The 18,882-nt window shown below is 42.6% G+C and overlaps 2 protein-coding genes and 1 pseudogene across 4 annotated transcripts; 1 reads left to right on the plus strand and 2 right to left on the minus strand.

Annotated features, from left to right (window-relative positions):
- Nucleotides 1-1,863: 1,863 nt before the first annotated feature.
- Nucleotides 1,864-4,562, plus strand: LOC127770449 (G-type lectin S-receptor-like serine/threonine-protein kinase At2g19130; annotated as a pseudogene).
- Nucleotides 4,563-5,894: 1,332 nt separating this feature from the next.
- Nucleotides 5,895-10,423, minus strand: LOC127770448 (protein FAR1-RELATED SEQUENCE 12-like). 3 transcript variants are annotated; one of them, XR_008016964.1, is made up of 6 exons: nt 7,357-10,423; nt 6,940-7,005; nt 6,737-6,814; nt 6,599-6,658; nt 6,266-6,440; nt 5,895-6,170 (listed from the first exon to the last, which is right to left on the minus strand). XR_008016964.1 is itself a non-coding variant. In XM_052296172.1 (5 exons), exons 1-5 carry the CDS (start codon nt 10,099-10,101, stop codon nt 6,432-6,434), a joined length of 2,958 nt encoding a protein of 985 aa, XP_052152132.1. In that variant the 5' UTR covers nt 10,102-10,423; the 3' UTR covers nt 5,895-6,431. The 3 variants fall into 3 exon arrangements, 1 of the variants encoding a protein (XP_052152132.1); XR_008016963.1 differs by having other exon boundaries at nt 5,895-6,177; XM_052296172.1 differs by having other exon boundaries at nt 5,895-6,440.
- Nucleotides 10,424-10,867: 444 nt separating this feature from the next.
- Nucleotides 10,868-17,357, minus strand: LOC127771348 (uncharacterized). Its single transcript, XM_052297240.1, has 7 exons — nt 16,624-17,357; nt 14,319-14,397; nt 13,516-13,670; nt 13,032-13,122; nt 12,756-12,941; nt 12,177-12,248; nt 10,868-12,016 (listed from the first exon to the last, which is right to left on the minus strand). The coding sequence occupies exons 1-7, from the start codon at nt 17,088-17,090 to the stop codon at nt 11,201-11,203; spliced, it is 1,866 nt and encodes a 621-aa protein (XP_052153200.1). The 5' UTR covers nt 17,091-17,357; the 3' UTR covers nt 10,868-11,200.
- Nucleotides 17,358-18,882: the final 1,525 nt, after the last annotated feature.

Consider the following 18,882-nt stretch of genomic DNA (forward strand, 5'->3'; position numbering starts at 1 on the left):
AAGGCAACCTCGGCTTTGTGGTTTGCCAAGTCATGTACGGATATATGAATGTGATGCTTTAATTAATGTTGAAACGCATGATTATGTATTTAAACTTAATTGACTGGATGTGTCCTAGAATCGGTTTAGAACTTAATATATGAATCGGACTTTTGCTCTTTGGTTACTGGTTTTTCTGTGACGTGGAGAAAAGACGTTGAAGACATAATACATCGTCGACTGAATGGGTCAACCGAATGGCTTGTTTTGCAAATTTTGAACCTTGTCCAGGATATAGTTTATTTGGCTTGTTTGTCCCTTTCGTATAATAACTGAGGACCTTCTAATAAGCTTAAACTGAACTCGCTCATATGTAAGTTTTAATTAATGTCATGAATCTATACTTGATAGCCAAAACAATATATTGTATATCTTTTTGTTGTTTCATTATAATATAAATTGTCACCGTAGCGTTAGCACGGACGTGTAACTAGTTAATTAAGTTTTAATTATTATAAACTTGACAAACAAATAGATATATTTGATTTTAAAGCAACTTCTCACACAAAACTCACTGTTTAATGATTTAAAAAAAATGATAATAAAAACCGATATAAAATCTAAATCTTAATCAGAAAATAACAGGACCACTTCAACCGATTATCGCGTGGAGAAAGGTCAAACTGGATAAAATACTCAACGACAGGCTGAAATCATTACCAAGCACTTCTGTTACACATGGTGATCAAGGAAATTTGGTGGCCTTCGAGCACCCATGATTACGCAACGATTTTCACATGATAACATAGTTAAAGGCCAAAGTCAATGTGCTAACCATTTTTTTCGTTTTTGCCTCCATTAATTCCGGTGTCCCACTGATCGGTTTTCAACACGCTTGTCTGCAAGCCCCAGCCACAGTTCGGTTCCCTTTCACGCCCTTTTCTCAGCAAACACATACAGGCGTACAGCCGCACACCCTGGGAAATATATGCTCCAACAAGTCCTCAATATACAAATGAACCTGATGACATTATTTGGAGGGGATCGATCAGCCAAATGGGGAATAATACTCTGCAAGACGTACAAATACAACATGCGATTTCAAGGCACAATCAAGTTACAACAAATTCAATGTTCTCTGGCAATCTGAAGCCCAACCGAAACATGTCAGACTCGTTGGGTGGCTCCTGACTCATCAGGCGTACAAGGTCAATCAATTCCTATGCTTGCTTCGTTTCAGAAATTCTTGCATCTTACATCCCTCGGTCATGGTCTGTGCTTAAAATCAGACCGATTTGCTTTTGGAGAAGGAATGTCGGATTTGATCATACTGGAAACTAGACTAAAAATTCTGTCTCCTAACTGAAGTTTTCATTTGGACCTGAAACCATTTCTTGGTCAAGAAAAAAAATTGGAACAAAGTAAATCCACTGCATTGGTGTGAGGAAAGAACTTCCAGTGTTTTGCAATGTTTTAAAAGGAGTTCACTTAAAATAATATACCTACTAACCTGCGTGTTGATGGCAGAGGCATAAAACAACCTTTTCTGTCTGAAATAGTTGGCAGGGATCATTTCTCAGTCCAAACGCTCCAGCGTTGAGGTTTGACCAACATGAGAAGATTATTATTCAGATAGCTTATCATACTTCTCGAGGTTTGTTTCAGGCTAAACACGATATCGTCAGTTGACATGGACTTAGTGATTGAGACAAAGTGCCCACACCACCACGTTAACTTGCCAATCTGCGAGCTGAACTAATCGCTGGTCTGATTTCTAAACAACAACAGAACCGGCTTGCAGAATCGTACTGTGTGAGCTAGCTTCAATACCATTCCTCCTTCAGTTCTCCACTTCTCCTTCCCTTGTTCATCATCTGCTTCCACATGCCTCTCCTTCGTCATGTCCTTCTTGGCATCGTACTCCTCTTCCTGCACACTCTGGCGAGCTCCGCCGCGACAGATACCGTGTCACCCAGCCAAGCACTTGCCGGCAGCAACAGGCTTGTCTCCAACAACAGCAAGTTTGCTCTCGGCTTCTTGAAGCAAGGTAATGAGTCCTACAACAACCACAACTCTTACCTTGGCATATGGTTCAACAAGGTCCCCAAACTTACCCTGCTGTGGACCGCCAACGGCGATAACCCAGTGGTGGACCCCACTTCACCGGAGCTCACGATCTCTGGTGATGGAAACCTGGCCATCCTGGATCATGCCACCAAATCCATCATATGGTCTACCCGTGCCAACATCACAACCAATGACACCATTGCCGTGCTTCTGAACAATGGCAACCTTGTCCTACGAAGCTCCTCAAACTCGTTCAAGATCTTTTGGCAGAGCTTCGACTACCCAACAGATACGCTTTTCGCCGGTGCGAAGATTGGCTGGGACAAGGTCACCGGCCTGAACCGCCGTATTGTTTCTAGGAAGAATTCGATTGACCAGGCCCCAGGTATGTACTCATTGGAGGTGGGGCTCAATGGGGATGGGCATCTGCTATGGAACTCAACTGTGCCATATAAGTCCAGCGGGGACTGGAATGGCCGATACTTTGGCTTAGCACCAGAGATGATTGGAGTTGCATTGCCAAATTTCACATTTGTTTACAATGACCAAGAGGCTTACTTCACATACACTTTGCGTGATGACACAGCGATCGTGCACACTGGAATAGATGTCTTCGGGAGAGGTTTCGGGGGTACGTGGCTGGAAGGGTCACAAGACTGGCTGATACATTACAGGCAGCCGATAGTTCATTGTGATGTGTTTGCAATCTGTGGACCTTACACAATCTGCGACGACAAAAAGGATCCGAATAACAACCCATTCTGCGACTGTATGAAGGGCTTCTCTGTAAAATCACCGAAGGATTGGGAGCTTGATGATCGAACAGGAGGGTGCATGAGGAATACTCCGTTAAGTTGTGGCAGTAGCAAGGACAGGTCAGACCTCACAGATAAGTTCTACCCTATGCAAAGCATTAGGTTGCCTAACAACGCCGAAAATGTGCAGGCTGCTACCAGTGGAGATCAATGCTCACAGGTTTGCTTGAGCAACTGTTCCTGTACTGCATATTCCTATGGGGAAGATGGCTGCTCCATTTGGCATGATGAGTTGTATAATGTAAAGCAACTGCTGGATGCTGCTTCTGATGGAAATGGGGTAGTCCTTTACGTTCGCCTTGCTGCAAAAGAATTGCAAATTTCAGAAAGGAAGAAGAGTGGAACATTAATTGGTGTTGCCATTGGTGCAAGCACAGGCACTTTGTTTCTTATTACCCTTCTACTGATACTATGGAGGATAAAAGGGAAATGGATTATTGCTCACCCACTGGAAAAGTCTGAGGATAGCATTGGGATCATTGCATTTCGACATATTGATTTGCGACGTGCAACTAAAAACTTTTCAGAGAAATTGGGGGAGGAAGTTTTGGTTCTGTATTTAAAGGGAACCTAAGCGACTCTACCATAGCAGTGAAAAGGCTCGATGGAGCCCGTCAGGGAGAGAAACAATTCAGGGCTGAAGTGAATTCAATTGGAATCATCCAGCATATTAACTTAGTTAAATTGGTCGGGTTTTGTTGCGAAGGTGATAATAGGTTACTTGTGTATGAATACATGCCAAACTGCTCCCTTGATGTGTGTTTATTCAAGGCTAATGATATAGTTTTGGATTGGACAACTAGATATCAAATAGCTATTGGAGTTGCCAGAGGCCTTGCCTACTTGCATACTAGTTGTCGGGATTGCATCATACATTGTGACATCAAGCCAGAGAATATACTTCTGGATGCATCTTATGTGCCTAAAATTGCAGATTTTGGAATGGCGAAGATTTTGGGGAGAGAATTTAGCCGTGCTATGACTACAATGAGAGGAACTATTGGATATCTGGCTCCTGAATGGATTAGTGGAACAGTTGTTACATCAAAAGTAGATGTTTACAGCTACAGGATGGTTTTGTTTGAGATCATATCAGGAAGGAGGAACTCGAGTCATGAAAATTTCAGGGATGGTGATTATTCATTCTTTTTTCCCATGCAAGCTGCACGCAAGCTTCTCGATGGAGACGTTGGAAGTCTTGTGGATGCCAGTTTGGAAGGCGGTGTGAACCTCGTTGAGGTTGAAAGAGCTTGCAAAATTGCATGCTGGTGTATTCAAGATAACGAATTTGATCGACCAACAATGGGCGAGGTGGTACAGTCTCTTGAGGGTCTACTTGAACTCGACATGCCTCCATTGCCAAGACTACTAAATGCTATCACAGGAGGCTCACATCCAGTGACACCACAATATTTTGATTCACTATAAATCTGTATGTTGATTTGCAATTTCCAGTTGTCTATCAGAACATTATAATTCATCTTGCCTTTTAAGAAAACTAGGCATAACATGTAAGATCTCTAGGAGATCATGTCTTATATTAAATATAAACTCAGTATTGTAACATGTAATTAAGATCTATGTACCCAAGAAGGATATTATGCTAGCCTTACAATATGGATTATCTCTTAAAAGATACTTGGTGTCTGTGATATGTAAGATCTGGTATCAGTGTACCACATACACTTGTAAATATTACCAATTAAGATGTTTTTGAGACACGGGCAATTCAGATGAGAGTGGATAGTTGAGCCTAACGGTGGAAATGTGTGGCATCCTGATAGTTATACTCATATTATGCACACATGGCCTAAATATACAAGGCAAAATTGTTCACTGGCAAACAAAAGGGAGAAGCCTGGCTGCTAGCCTGCAACTTGTTTTTAAGGTAGGCACATTTTACAACTACAACATAAGAACTTTGTAAGCTGGAGTAACTCATAAGTCATAACACTAACTACCTGGATTGCAAGGAATTTAAGTTATGGCATGTTGTTCAGTGGGTACCGAATCACTGAAGGTTGATGATTGACGAGCACGTTCTGTCTCTTTCTTCATATACAGTTGCTGCTGCTGCTGCTACTGCTGCCACAGATAGTGTGATTCATAGGCTGTTCCATCTGCCAGAGGCAACCTGTATCATGCATCAGTTTCCATCAAAACTGAACTGGTTATTGATCTGAGAAACATAAGTGCCAAGATGAGTAAACAACAGAACATAATAGAAGAATAGAACTGTCTCTGCTAAACAAAAGGTTACCTTGGTGAACAGGTAAGGCAAGTTGATAGTAAGAACCAGTTGAGTTGGATTAGCTCCATGCTTGATATGGCATTCTGACTTGGACCATTCAGGACAATGTCATGTATTATTCAGTTAAACCCTTCTCTGACTGTGTACTGCCCAGCCACAGTTCTGTCTTTTCACCTTCTTATTTTACATGACAAGGTGAGACTTGAGAGATACACCATAATTTATGGATCCAATAGTCAGTACAACAGGGGGAAAGGTAGGAGAACACAATTAAGGAATAACAATCAAATTGTTAGGCATGTTTACAGTTAGCAATGGTTTTTCATCAACTCTGCCAAGTGCAGCAGCATATTCATACAGGCCAGTGAAAATCGGAATTATTGCTACAATCTTTTTACTTTCAATTAGTAATGAAAGATGGAATTGATATGACACCATTTGTTTACTAGTAAGTTAGGAATGCGCCTGTTATTAGAGGGTATTTTGATCACATTTGTCCAAAACATGAAAACCTTGGTATGCATAATTTTGTGAGTACACTGGTGAAATGTTACATCCTAAGCTATCAGAATACCAGCCTCTAGGTGAACTGCTAGATATTGCCAGACCTCTAGACCTCATTGTAGGTTATACTGAACACTGACCTACCTTTGGATATTTAGCAATAGAGACAATTGCGCTTTTGACCCTGTTTTAAAACCTAACTATCAATTTGACCCTACTTTTTTAGGGTTTAATAGATAAACACTAGGTAGTTTATATGCAACGTCGACTATAATCAATGAAATAACTAAATATTCATCCTTTCCTCTTGTCCAAAGTGATTCTACAGATAACCAGGCAGCCCCAGTAGTCATGTACATAAGTCGACCTCCCTAGGGTAATGAAAAACAGAAAGACTAGGGGGAATGACATAAGTTAAGTTGTGGTTACATCTTGAAGCATTTCCTGCGCACAAAAGGCAGACGCCATCTTATGGCCTACAAGTTGTACATCTGAGAATATATATACATTCATACAGGCTATGGTAAAGAGGTAATCCAGCTCTTAGTACCAACCTGCCAACTACAATAAGAAATAATCAACTCAAGTTGCAAGAAAGAAAGAGTAGCTAGTAACTACAGCTACTTGTACTAATTGAACTGCTACATACCAATGATGTATATGCCCATTTCTAGCTGGTCCATGCCATCTATAGTTGATGGATGACATCTAATCATCTCGAGCCTCCAATCTACAAGACGCCAAGATGGAGCTTACATGTTCCGTGCTGTGCTCAAAAGAGAGAAGCACAGCACCTTGCAATGAGGCATTCATATCTACAAGGCCTACAGAGAAGAATGGAGATTGTTCAACTCAGATGTTTTTGTGCAGAAATTCTCATCAGGTTGCTGAAGAAAACAACAAAAACAAATTTTCAATAATTTCCCAAGCTTTACATGTGAAGTGATAGAAGGGCACCCACACATATCCTATGATCATTTACCTGGTTGTGTGGGCTGCTACTTGACACCTGAGAAGTGTGATAGGTTGCAAAACCTAGATGCTGAAAAAGTGTCAATCACGTTAGTACTATTTCCAATACTCAAAGGCTAGAATGGGTTCAATCAAAAGTTATTAATACCGTCGTGAAAGTCGGATCTAAGCCAGAGGGCATTTCATCATAGCTAATTGGGCCCATCGGACTTGAAAGATCAATCCCCTAGATTAAAAAGGAAATAAACAACTATCTCAATCCCCTGGATTAATAGGAAATAAACAACTTCCAATACAACACCACTAAAAGAACATCATATGTAGGGAAGCAATTTGTATGTAACTTCATACCCTGTAGGTTTTATAGGTCGGAGTTTGGGTACCCAGTGGGGACATGTTAGGAGGACCCTCGAAAGCCTGCATGTTGAAAAATGCCATGACTATTTGTTGCACTAAGTAAAAAAATGCAGCACAGCATAATGCAAAATTGTTAGTAAGTTAGATTATCGACACCAATGCATGGAACATTGCAGCTTAACATGAAGTGATGAAGACAACAACTTTATATCAGATAAAAATAGTACCTCAGCACAACTGTACAACAAGCGAACTTAAAAAATGCAAAACATAAACTTTTCCCAACAAAGTTCTCTGCCAAAAAAATGTGGGATATGGGTAGAATCCCAGACAACAGACGAATCCATAGTTTGAAATGAAAAACATATTCAGACTTACAATTTGACTAAACAAAAAATTGGCGAAAAATACCTGAAACATGTTTCCAGATTGAGAACCACCTAACAAAGCATACTCTGCAGGTTGTTCTGAGTGAACCTTCTGCTTCTTTCGTAAACCTTTTTCAATGCAATTTCTTGATTGGATCTTATTTTTCTGCCCCTTCTTCTTTGACTCTTTTGCTGTTGTGCCACTTGATTTGTCCATGATATTTTCTGCTTGAGTGCCGTTTGTAATAGAAGGTAAGGAAACCTTAAGGTTCTGAACATCAGTCTGGGTCAGAGTTGCATCGACACAAGTTTGTTTCTGTAGGATTTCTTCAACTTTGTTGCTAAGATCTACCCAACATTGGTCCAGTACTCTGTAGGATTCCTCACATTCTGATGCTCGAGCAACAAGCCTAACATACTTTGGGCACATGTATTGATAGCGACTGGAGGATTCTGATAATTTATCTGCTTGAATTGCTTGACCTTGAACATCTCCAGACATCAAAGTCCTAGCATATTTTGTCCAGCGCTTCATAATATATCTGTCTGGTAGATATTTTATATCCATTGCATCTAAAATTTTCAGCGCATGGCTACACAAGAAACCATTTCTTTCAAACTTCTTACATGAGCATGAAACAGTCTGCTCAATAGGGTTTCCATAAACTGTATATCGCTTCTCTTTCTCAACAACTGAAACGACATACTCACGACAAGGGCCACTTTCATCACGGTTTACAATGTAAGCTGACTGGAATTCTTCGTATTCTTCTTGAAAAAGCGGAAAGATCGTATTGGTATAAGCCTCAAAAGCTTGTGTCAGGATAGGAGCTTTAATTTTAAAGTACGGCAACTTTAGCCTTGAACTATACTCAACCTCCAATTCTTTCCGCCGCCTATCATTAATAACTGTCTCAAGATGCCTCAACAATAAAAGAATATTTACCTCAGGTCTCAAATGATCCCGCACATCAGACTGGAAGCGGTCGTTCAATCGTGTGCCTTTCATTCCAGCTGAAAAGACCCCTCTCATATAAGGTCTAGCCCATTTTTCTTTTTCTTCAAATACCTTTTTCAACCATACATTATCATGAAGGTTATGCTTATTGATCATAGCATCCCAAGAAGTGAGAAATTCCGTCTCCTCTTCATACAAATTGATGCATGCCTTGAACTCCTTCATGAAATCACTGTCACTTTTAAGCTGATTTATGTTCCTCGTTGCAGCATGCTTTAGGTGCCATGCACATATAACATGGGTTGTGTCTGGCATCACTATAGAGACAGCCTTTGCTACAACCGCATCTTGATGTGAAAAGAAAGTTTTGGGTGCTCGTCCAGACATTGCATGCAAGAAAGTCTCAAACAGCCACTGGAAAGACTCTGCAGTCTCGTCATACATGAGCGCTAACCCAAAGACAATAGGCTCACCAAAATTGTTACAACCGACAAAAGAGGCAAAATGACGGAGGCTTATACTGTTCCTAGACACCACATCAAATGCAATAACATCACCGAACTGACTGTAGTCAGTAATCATCCTTGGATCGGCCCAGAAAACATTTGCCACCTTATCCTCGACATCCAACTGCACGGCATGGTAGAACGAGGGGTTAGCCAGAGACTGGTCTTGAAAATAATTTAACAAAGCACCAGCTTCTCCATACTTCATCTCCCATTGCCTCCTGGTTCGCAGCGGCTGCCGGCGCCCTTCCCCTGCACTCGCGGTACTATTCTCTTCGGTAGATTCCTGCCCTCCCACCTCACCCCCGTCCATCAGAAGATCAGGCGGCGTAACGGCATCGGGCAATGTCGTCCAGTGCACGACATTGGGCTGCAGAGGATTGGGCATGCAGGATGTAGCGAAGAGCGGGTGGTTGTGCCGCGGCTGGAAGGCGTAAACCTCCAGCTTGGCGCCGGGCTTCTTGCGGCGGATGACGAGGTGCGCGTTGCAGCCGGTCCTCGAGTCCGGCATCGGCACCATGTGGTTGCCCCGCTTGACGTTGGCCCTGTAGCCCTCGCGGGAGCAGGCGAACTTCCGGGAGGTGATCTCGCCGGTCTTCTTGCTCTTGTTGGCGTACTCCTTCCGGACGTTGAACCCTACTTTCCAGCCGTAGTAGCGGTAGAACTCGTACGCCTCGTGCTCGCTCTCGAACTCCATCCCCATCCGCGGCGTGTACTCCTCCGGGCGTGTAGGAGCGGCCCGGAATCCGCCCCTCCCCACCGCGGCAACGGTGGCGGTGGCGGTGGCGGCGGCGGCTCCCGTCAAGGGATTTCGGGATGCCGCGTGGGTCGTCGTGGCAGCAGTTGCCCTCAAGGGAATTCGGGAGGCCACTGCAGCGGCGGCGGCGGGCCTTCGGGACACCGAGGTGGCGGTAGTGGTGGTGGTGGCCCTCGTGGCGGTCCGGGACGCCGCGGTGGTCGCCGGGATGTTCCGGGCGGCGACGGGGGCAGTGGTCCCGAGGGGCTTCCGAGGTAGCACACCGGTGGTGGCGGCGGCTACCCCCGAGGCCTTCCGGGTCGCCGCCGCGGGGGCGGCGGCGGATGTAGACCCAGATTCCTTTCGGGATGGCACGGGGGCTGCGGCAGCGGCGGTAGCCGGCGATCCGGATGGCGGCGCAGCGGAGGCATTCCGGGCAGGCGCGGGTGTGATTGGGGGGTTAGGTTTTGGTGGGCCGGCGGCCTCATTGCCTGAGGCGGCGGGGTGTGGAGGCGGGGAAGCGGGCGCTGGCGCTGGAGCTGGAGTAGGGGGGTGCTCCGGTGGAGGGGGCTCTGCCGGCGAGCTCATCGCCGGCGGGCGCGGCGACGGGGGAGGGGTTGGAGCCGGTGCTCGCCGCCGTAGCTCTGTTTAGAAATACGCTTTCGTGCAAACAAGACAGCTTTCGGGAGAAGTGCACTGCCAACCAGGAGAAGACGCTTTCGAAGAAAGAAGGCGCTAAAATCATCTGCTGTTTCCACGAGAAAAAAAATCGTCTAAAAAAATGCACCAAGGAAAGCTGATAGCCTGATACTGCCTCGAATCAAATTCATTGACCTGAAATATTTTTTACTGGAGGGAGTACTGGATGGGTCGAATTAATTTATGAACCCAGTTTTGTTTTCTCACTGATTAAACTCATTTTCTGTAATTCCATATTTTTCAGGTTAGTTTATACATTAAAAAAACGGCATATTAGTTGTTATTCCACTACTGCTCAAAAATAAAATGCAAGTTCCCAAACTACATAGGAAGTACATGAATACTCACAAACTACAGAGGAAGCACATGAATGCAGAGTACTCCTCCGTTTTAAAATGTTTGACGAACAAACTAAACATCATAAGAAAAACAAACTAAAACAACATCATAAAAAAGAACAAAGGGAGTAGTAGTATTTTTCTAGCTGAGAGAATAAAAAAAGGAACGAAACAACGAGAAGAAATTACCGTAATAACATGACGGTGATGTTTCCCTCAAAAACTGGCATTTGATTATAGTTAATTCACTTGATTCACATGACTTCGGGTTTCAACCCAAAAGAGGAAATTAAAAAAAAAAAAAAACTACAGCGAACTTCAGTCACCAACTCTCTATCAGATTTAAAATAGAACCACAAGGTGTATGTGTACAAAAAAGAATGTATCTTGAACTGAAAACATATTCATAAAATCGAGTATACAGCTAATGTCATTATAGGAAAAAGAATGTTCGGGTCCCTGATAAAATTACATCAAAGGATCATTCACGCAACCAAGAAAAATCATATATTCATCAGCTGGAACAGTGATAACACCAGGAGTCCAGGAGCAGCTGTCACTTTCGCGGCTTCCTTCCCTCATGGCCTTGAAGCTCAAGCAGCCTGCTCTGCAATAGCCACTTTAAAATCAGACTAGCACGCGGCATGGCATCAGACAATACTAGGCATATCTCCAACCCAGCTACAAACTGCCCGTGGCCATCGGGTTCTAATGCAGTCCACCAACGGTGCATGCTGAGAAGTTTGAACAGGTGGAGCAAGTGAAAGAACACTGTCATCCTTGCTCCCGCTGGTGGACGCGCTTACAACATCAGCTAGATACTCATCTTGAGTCCACCTTGGCGGGACACTGACATTTAACTTGCACAGTCTGGGTCTCTGTATTGTTGAACCTCCAATGTTAGCATTCCCATTAAGCACGGACTTCGCGATTCCATTGAAATGGTAGATAGTGAATTGCTTCTTGCCCATAAGGCCTGTAGGATCCTTCATGCCTCCAGCCCTTTTATCCAATTGTAGCAGCGCCTGCCAGAATTCACTCCATACTATAATGCCAGCATTACAGAGGTCCTCAAGCTTATCAGAAGGAAAATTTATGTCAGTGTCCCTCAGAACTTGTTGGAACCCCTCAACGCTAATAAAGCCTCCACCTCCACTTTGATCTTGTGCATCAAATGCCCTCCTTATTTTAGATTCCCGCTCTTCCAGCTCATTCTCTTCTTGAACATTGGGATTTAGGGCAAAAAGGACGGAGTAGTGACTTTCACTTCCTACCACCCATATTGGCCATTTCGGGCACTTTAAGTATTGACCAACCTTGCAGAAGTTTAGTGATTCCAGAAGGGTAAGGAAACCAACTTCAACATCATTTGGTATCCCATTCAGGAACATGCCACCACCAAAGTCCACCTTGCCATCAAATACATTTGACACAGCCTCTCCACATAGCAATAAATTCACAACTTCCTGCAAAAATCACACTAGTCACATTTGGGTCGAAAACGTTGGCTCAATATAACTGTTACCAAAGTGACTTCACTACATTGCAAGAGTATGTGGCAGTGTGAACTGACACAGTATTATCTACTCTGCTAAATAAATATCTGCACGTCAATGCCATCTATACCTGTGAAGCATGCCCAAATGGGGCAGTGACCAATGGTAGGCTTGGATCATCCCTATCCGCTTGAATACGTTCCTGTGTACAAAGACGTATAAATTGCAAGAAAATGAAGATAATATCGAGATGCTTTGAGATGACCATCAATGAGTGGAAGAAGTGACGATTAATAAAACAAATGGAAGAAACAAATTGATGGCAATCATAGAAAAAAAATACTGTTTTCTTATGAGAAGTAGGAAGCATAACTAAATTACCTTCATAGATAACAAGGCAGAACTAAACTAGCCGTCCATAAGATCCTAACTGAATTAACCCAAAAGCTAACCTATGTAACACTCATTATCATTACCACATTCTAGACCAATCAACTAATCTATATTTCCCTGTCATTATATTACTATGTTGATAATTTTAACTGTAGTATGATTTTGTAATATCAAAGCATGCAAAAGTCATTGGTGGTTATGCCAGGGCATGTACATGAAATTTCTGATAGATTTAAATAGTGTTGTGTTCACTTATTGAACATGGATTAACAGAATGCATAAAAAGTTGAGAACTAAAGGATAAACAAAGGCATACCAATCCTCGAGAGAGAAGAGCAGATATAAGGAATAGCATGGCTCCTAATCGACTTTCAAACAAAGAAATGTTTGCTATAAGACTGTTGAATGCATCCTTCCTTGAGGTAAATGTACTTATTCTAAGAACTTTCTGCAGATCCATAGCTGAGTCAACAGAAAGGCCTTCCAAGACTGCAGCAGTTTTCTGCAATAAGTTTCATAAGAGTATCACTGGCATGTCGAAGATGAAGGTATAAAAAACTCGAGTCACCTGATCTTCAACACGTCCACTTACCGCTTCATTGACACTTCCAATGGTTGCTACAACTGCTCTGTTCCCCGTTCCGCATAAAAATAGAATTTCCAGCATGGCATGAACCAGTGCTCTAACAAATGACAGGAATTTGATAGCAGTCATTTTAATGTAAAGAATATTAAGGAAGCACTACTCTGTATATATTCTGCACCATGAATATATTTCGTGACACATTTAGAATATCAATTGTACATTATAAATGAAATAGTATATAACAAAAGGAAAAGAGGAAAATGATAGTTCTAAAAGCATTTTACGATTCTAATAATAATATATAAAACACTGATGTTGTTCCAATAAATATTTAAATATTCATTTGTAAAAGAGTTCTGTTGGTAAAACAAGGGCCTATGTTTTCTTGGCTAAAATTTAAATTGTCAATCCCTAATATGAACTTGAGTGGACAAATAATCAAAAGATAATGCTGACACCAGTATTATCTAAAAGGAGCAAAAGAAACCACCTCATCTTTCTGTCATCAGTCAGAGAAGAAAAATCATCCCTCGCAGCAAAAGAGCTCTGATAAAAGCGCCTTTGTCCCAGGGCATAAAATGGATCACTAACCTCCGGATTACCCAATTCATCAGAGAAAAACAAAAGATATTTAAGAACATAGGCCTGCATTAAGAAACACGCCATCAGAAATGTTGAGCTTTCAGAAAACAGAAATAAATAATGAAGAAATAGTTTGATCTTGTGTCTGTCTATCAGATAGCGATACACTAGTGTCACAAATCAGGAAAAAAGAATTAAAACCAGGTCAAGGTGACCACACAAAATAAACATCTAAAAAAGCTACTTACCTTTAAATAGCATTTTTCTAATAAATCTAATGAAACAGCAGAGAAGTCCAGCCTATCTCCTACTAACATATATCTGTTTGTACATTGAATCATCAAAGATACTTTGAATTTCTTTCATTGGTATCTAGAGTTCTAGACAGGTTGCTTAGGTCCAGTTTGAGTTGTGAGGATCATGTACAGGCAGTCCAACCAAAAAGGTCCACTAAACGTAGCTTGTGTTGACAGAACAGGTGTATTAAAATTTAGTTGCAGCAATTAGAAGGGTTTCTCAAATGCATTTAGTAGCTTATGTGCTACAAATAAACTCATAAAACATGTCACAGCATGAGAAAGAAGTAACAATAAATATGAAGTCAGTATGGAAATCTGAGTTCAGAAGAAGACTGGAACTAAAGATTAACATTTCTGTCCAAAAGGGACAGTTAATTAATCACATTATTTAGGTAAAGCAAGGGAGCGGTACCTGTACTGTAGCTAGGACACCACAAGGGCCACCTTCATGCTGTACCAGTCCCATGGTTGTTTCAGGATCAGAGCTAAATCTGTTCATTTAACAATAATTAAACAAAAGCAGATTAATTGTATAGCATTGAATTGTGCAACAAAAGGCATGATATGATTAACACTGTACCATATCCAAGCAACTGTTTGCATCTAAATTAAAATGTGCTGTAGTAGTTCTCATCTAACGTGCAAAGTCAATTGCTGTACAGCTCTAACCAGTCAGGGACTAGAATGACAGATTAAATTAACTAAGAGCTGCTTCTCGTGTTCCTTATGTGGATTATGTAGGGCTGAAAATATCACACTTCATCCCATCAGTAGTTAGCACCATTCTAAACAGGTGGACACAGACAGCATTCTACCAAAGGCACAGGGATTCGTTGTGTAATTGTGTTACAAAAAAAACTTCTACACATAAAAAAAATGCATACAGATTTGTTCAATACCACAACAGTCCTACTTTCAGATGCCTCAAATCAACCCATTAACAACGCATATATGGATGATAGTAAAATTTGTAACACCTATCAGCTCTTGTTTTCACAAATACTACGGAACAAGAGCTATCCTTTAAAGCCTGAACTTAGTATTACATGTACATTGTCCGTAACTGCAAAGAAAACACATGGTCTCATTTAACATCCAATTCTGATATTGGTATGAACCAGATCAACAACTTCAAATCATCAGCTGAAAGCACAAACAAAAACACCAACAGCCTATGTATGGCAGCAATAGTTGACTACAAAGAAAAAATAAGAATGAATTTTCAGCCTTTACAGTTTACAAACATTGAGAACTCCGCAAAAGGAAAAAAGTTTACACCAGCTACTATGACCATTTTTCAAACCCGATTTATGGTGTGTTTTAACCATTCATATCAATTAAGCAGGTGAGAAAACGACACAAGAAAACAGCTGTATTACCCTTTATAACTGCCTCGGAAAAGCAAGGAGGGGTCAACTTGTGTAGTTAAGTAATAAATATTATGGAGAAAGAATAATAGGGGTAATGATGCATCGTAAGGGTAGACATCCATCAGAGGGAGGCTGGATGGAGACAACTTGACGTGAACTGCAGTAGGTGAAGGAGGAATAGATCTAGAATATGTCATAGGAGAGACCACATCGGAAGTATAGGGGTTAGGGATTTGTCTATAGATTTTTGGTTGCTACGTAGAAATACAATCCCCATCCTTATATACATGGGATAACTTGACCTTCAAGAAGCTGATCTGGTCTAATCTCTAACAATAAAGGAAATAAATAACTCGATCTAATCTCATCAGTAAAATGCTGCTACTGCCACGCATGGTCAGTATTCATGAATAATAATTTCGGCCAGTGAAAAAAGAACTCATTAAGCTTTTACCAAGCCATCTATTTTGTGACCAAAATAGAAAAATTGAGTGCTTTTATATTTCCCGCGCATGGAATATTTATTAACTGCCCGCCATAGACGATACTTTTGAGTGAAGCTAAGCCTAGTTGCCAATCTGACAAACCACAAGCACCACAAATAGCTCTTATTTCCTACCCTACAATCTCAGTCTGAACCTCTAACATAAATATAACCTTGAATCAACAGCGTCTAACACACACATAAACAACTGTTCATGCAAACTAAAACCTAGAGTTGCACCAGATCCTGAAGGATTCAGGGTAACATCCTAATGGTCATTTCCAGACGTCCATCCTTATACTCATCATCAGAAATAGAAAGCATCCAAGTAATATACACTCCTGTGGTCGATTGACAACACCATTGAGACAGAAATATGTTGATATGTATACAATCTTACGACCAGATAACAAAATGCTAAGCATCTCACAGGCTGATACTCAGTTTCAGCTGGCCGCAGCTGCAGCTGCAGCTGCAGCTATAGTAACCAGCAGTAGAGCTGTGCTGTGACTGTGCAACCGCAACCTCGGATCAGCTGCTCACTATAAAAGCCACATCTTGCATACATCTACACGCAAATTAGTACAGAGTATCCCCAACACCCCTTCTTCAAATAATGAAGGAAGAGGTACTCTTGGACCCTGAGAACTGCAAGCTTAGTAGACCTTATTCGGGTTTTTTTTTTTCCTTACGTTCCTAAAGCACTAGGATTCGATCATTTTGTTACATCTCTCAACTTTGAATTTCTATAACCGGACCCTTTCTTCCCCTAATATATCGAAAAGATAACAGATCTCCTGTAATAGCCGTTCAAACAAAATGAAAGAAAGAGACAGTAGAGAACGCAAGGAAGAAGAGCTCACCTGATGCCCTGATTGCTCCACTGCGCCAACACCTCCTTCTCAAGCTTGTTGCCGAACACCATTAGCCACAGCTTCTCGGCCACGTCCGTAGGCAACCGCTCCCCTTTCTCCTCCTCCACCTCCTCCGCCTTCGCCTCCTCCATAGATACCCCCGATGGCCCCGGGTCCGCCTTCACCTCCACCTCCACCTCCCTGGCGACCACCTCCGGGCCCGGCGGCCGCGGAGGCGCCGCGGCGGGGGAGGGGGCGACCGCGCGGAGCCGCTTCTCGGCGGCGGCCGCCCTGAGCTCGCGCTGCTTGCGGCGCGCCTCCGCCTCCGCGTCCGCCGCCGCCACCCCCTCCTCGGCGGGCGGCGGGGGCGGCTTGCTCCGCTTCGGCTCGGGCTGCTGCGCCGGCGGCGAGCCCTGGAGGCTCATGCGGAGCGCCATCTGCAGCTCCTCCTCCTCCTCCTCCCCCCGATCCCCCATCCAGGATCGATCCGGGGGGGGGCTCCTCCCAAACCCTAGCACGCGCGCGGGGGGTTTGGCTTGGCGCTCTCTCTGTCAGAGGCGAAGAAGATTACCGCAGCCGACGCGAGGTGGAGGAGGTCTCGGGATTCGGGCCTGTCGCATCGGGATCCGGGAGGTGGCGGCGTATTTGTAGGGGCGGCGTCGCGGCGGCGCGGGGTCTCTGGGGTGTCAGAGATGCGTTCGGCTGCGGCGCGGCTGCTGCTGCTGCCTGCTGGTGATGGGGGGGATTGATCTGCCGCGCGTGGACGCCGGCGGTAGGATGCCGGTAGTCGATGACTTGTGGGGACGGGTTTGAGTCTGGCCCACTTGTCATTGAATGGGGGTGGTAGGCCGTGGGGTGGCCGGTTGGACGTTCCGGACGTTTTCTTTTCTTGCTTTGGGGGGTTTTGGTCAATCTGGATCCGTCTTCAGGTCTGATTTGCGCACGATGTCGTTGGATGCGAATACGATGTTCGTGTTGCGACAGGTCGCATTCTGATTCGGTTTAGGACTGCTCCTTCAGTCGAGGAAGACTGAAGATCAACTTTTAACTATATTAATCTAATAATAGTCTAGTCCAGATTCTTTTGAAGAGAGGATAGATTTTAAGAACAACACGCACCAACATTAAAACTAATTTGGAACAAAGAAATTTATAGGATTTTGTAAGTGCAGTTCTATTCAGGAGGTGTTTGAAAACTAGGGACTAAACTTTAGTCCTTCTCATAAAAACATAAGTGCAGTTCTAAAGTTTAGTCCCACTTTAGTCCCTCCAACCAAACACCACCTCATTTAACATTATCTAAAATTCTTTCATTCGCTTAGGATATCTATAACATTTAGTTATCTCTATAGGAACTAAATCATTTTTCTATGGAAATAAGAAGGTTGTATTTTAAAGACCACCATAGAGAAGTATTTAGTATTAATTTATCGCGCTCTAAAGTTACACGAAAATAATTTTAGGGGAGTATAAGAATACTTCCTAAAGTATGTTTCAATTTATATGGTGTAGTATGTTTTTTCATATTGTCCCATAATACGAGGTGTGTCTTCATATAGTGATTACGTGATTATTCACTTCATCGGCATTCATACACGTGCGCCCTAACATTTTGTATGTGCGTGTGACACTTCATTAACCCCTTCCATACACATGCGTGCAAACCCCTAACGTGGGTGCACGGAATTATTTAGAACGACGTACCGTCTCCATGCATAATACGTGCATCAATCGCCGCAATTAATCTTATGCATGCATCGTGCATTTATTTACGGGAATATCATCAAGAAACTTCCTTCCATATCAACTCCCTAATGAATTTTTTACATGCCCTATAAATTAGGACGGGTAATATTATTTTCCTACTCAATGACGTTAAATTCTAAGTAAGTGAGTGATATTAAAGGATACCATAGATGAATCAAAAGACAAGATGGATGAGTGATCCCCGAGCGTGAGGAGCACTATCGAACAAGAATGTGAGAACATACACCTATTATGAATCTAGTTAATCTCTTTAGTTGATATGTAGGTTTTTTACGATAAAAGTGTGTCTTACAACGATCTTAATGGTATCCTCATGTTTTGGCAAACAAAAGTAAACAGGAAATCAAGACCAAAGTGAATGTTTTGGAAATAATGAAGATCCAACTATGCAAGGTTAGGTCAAGATCCAATAGTGTTTGATTGTACCATTGAATTTAAGGAAGTCCAAACTGTGTCCTATCTGCACAAGGCATTATGTTATACTGATTCATAATCGTCATA

This window comes from Oryza glaberrima, chromosome 4, assembly GCF_000147395.1.
Source record: "Oryza glaberrima chromosome 4, OglaRS2, whole genome shotgun sequence".
NCBI lineage: Eukaryota > Viridiplantae > Streptophyta > Magnoliopsida > Poales > Poaceae > Oryza > Oryza glaberrima.

What these genes read in the sequence shown, in the direction of transcription:
- LOC127770448 (XM_052296172.1), bottom strand. Translation starts at nt 10,101, where the DNA reads ATGAGCTCGCCGGCAGAGCCCCCTCCACCGGAGCACCCCCCTACTCCA. An exon ending in AATCTGGAAACATGTTTCAG is followed by an intron (nt 7,006 to 7,356) that starts GTATTTTTCGCC and finishes TTCAACATGCAG; the next exon opens with GCTTTCGAGGGTCCTCCTAA. An exon ending in CGACCTATAAAACCTACAGG is followed by an intron (nt 6,815 to 6,939) that starts GTATGAAGTTAC and finishes TTTTTAATCTAG; the next exon opens with GGGATTGATCTTTCAAGTCC.
- LOC127771348 (XM_052297240.1), bottom strand. Translation starts at nt 17,090, where the DNA reads ATGGGGGATCGGGGGGAGGAGGAGGAGGAGGAGCTGCAGATGGCGCTC. An exon ending in TGGAGCAATCAGGGCATCAG is followed by an intron (nt 14,398 to 16,623) that starts GTGAGCTCTTCT and finishes TTAAATGAACAG; the next exon opens with ATTTAGCTCTGATCCTGAAA. An exon ending in TTGGAAGTGTCAATGAAGCG is followed by an intron (nt 12,942 to 13,031) that starts GTAAGTGGACGT and finishes AACTTATTGCAG; the next exon opens with AAAACTGCTGCAGTCTTGGA.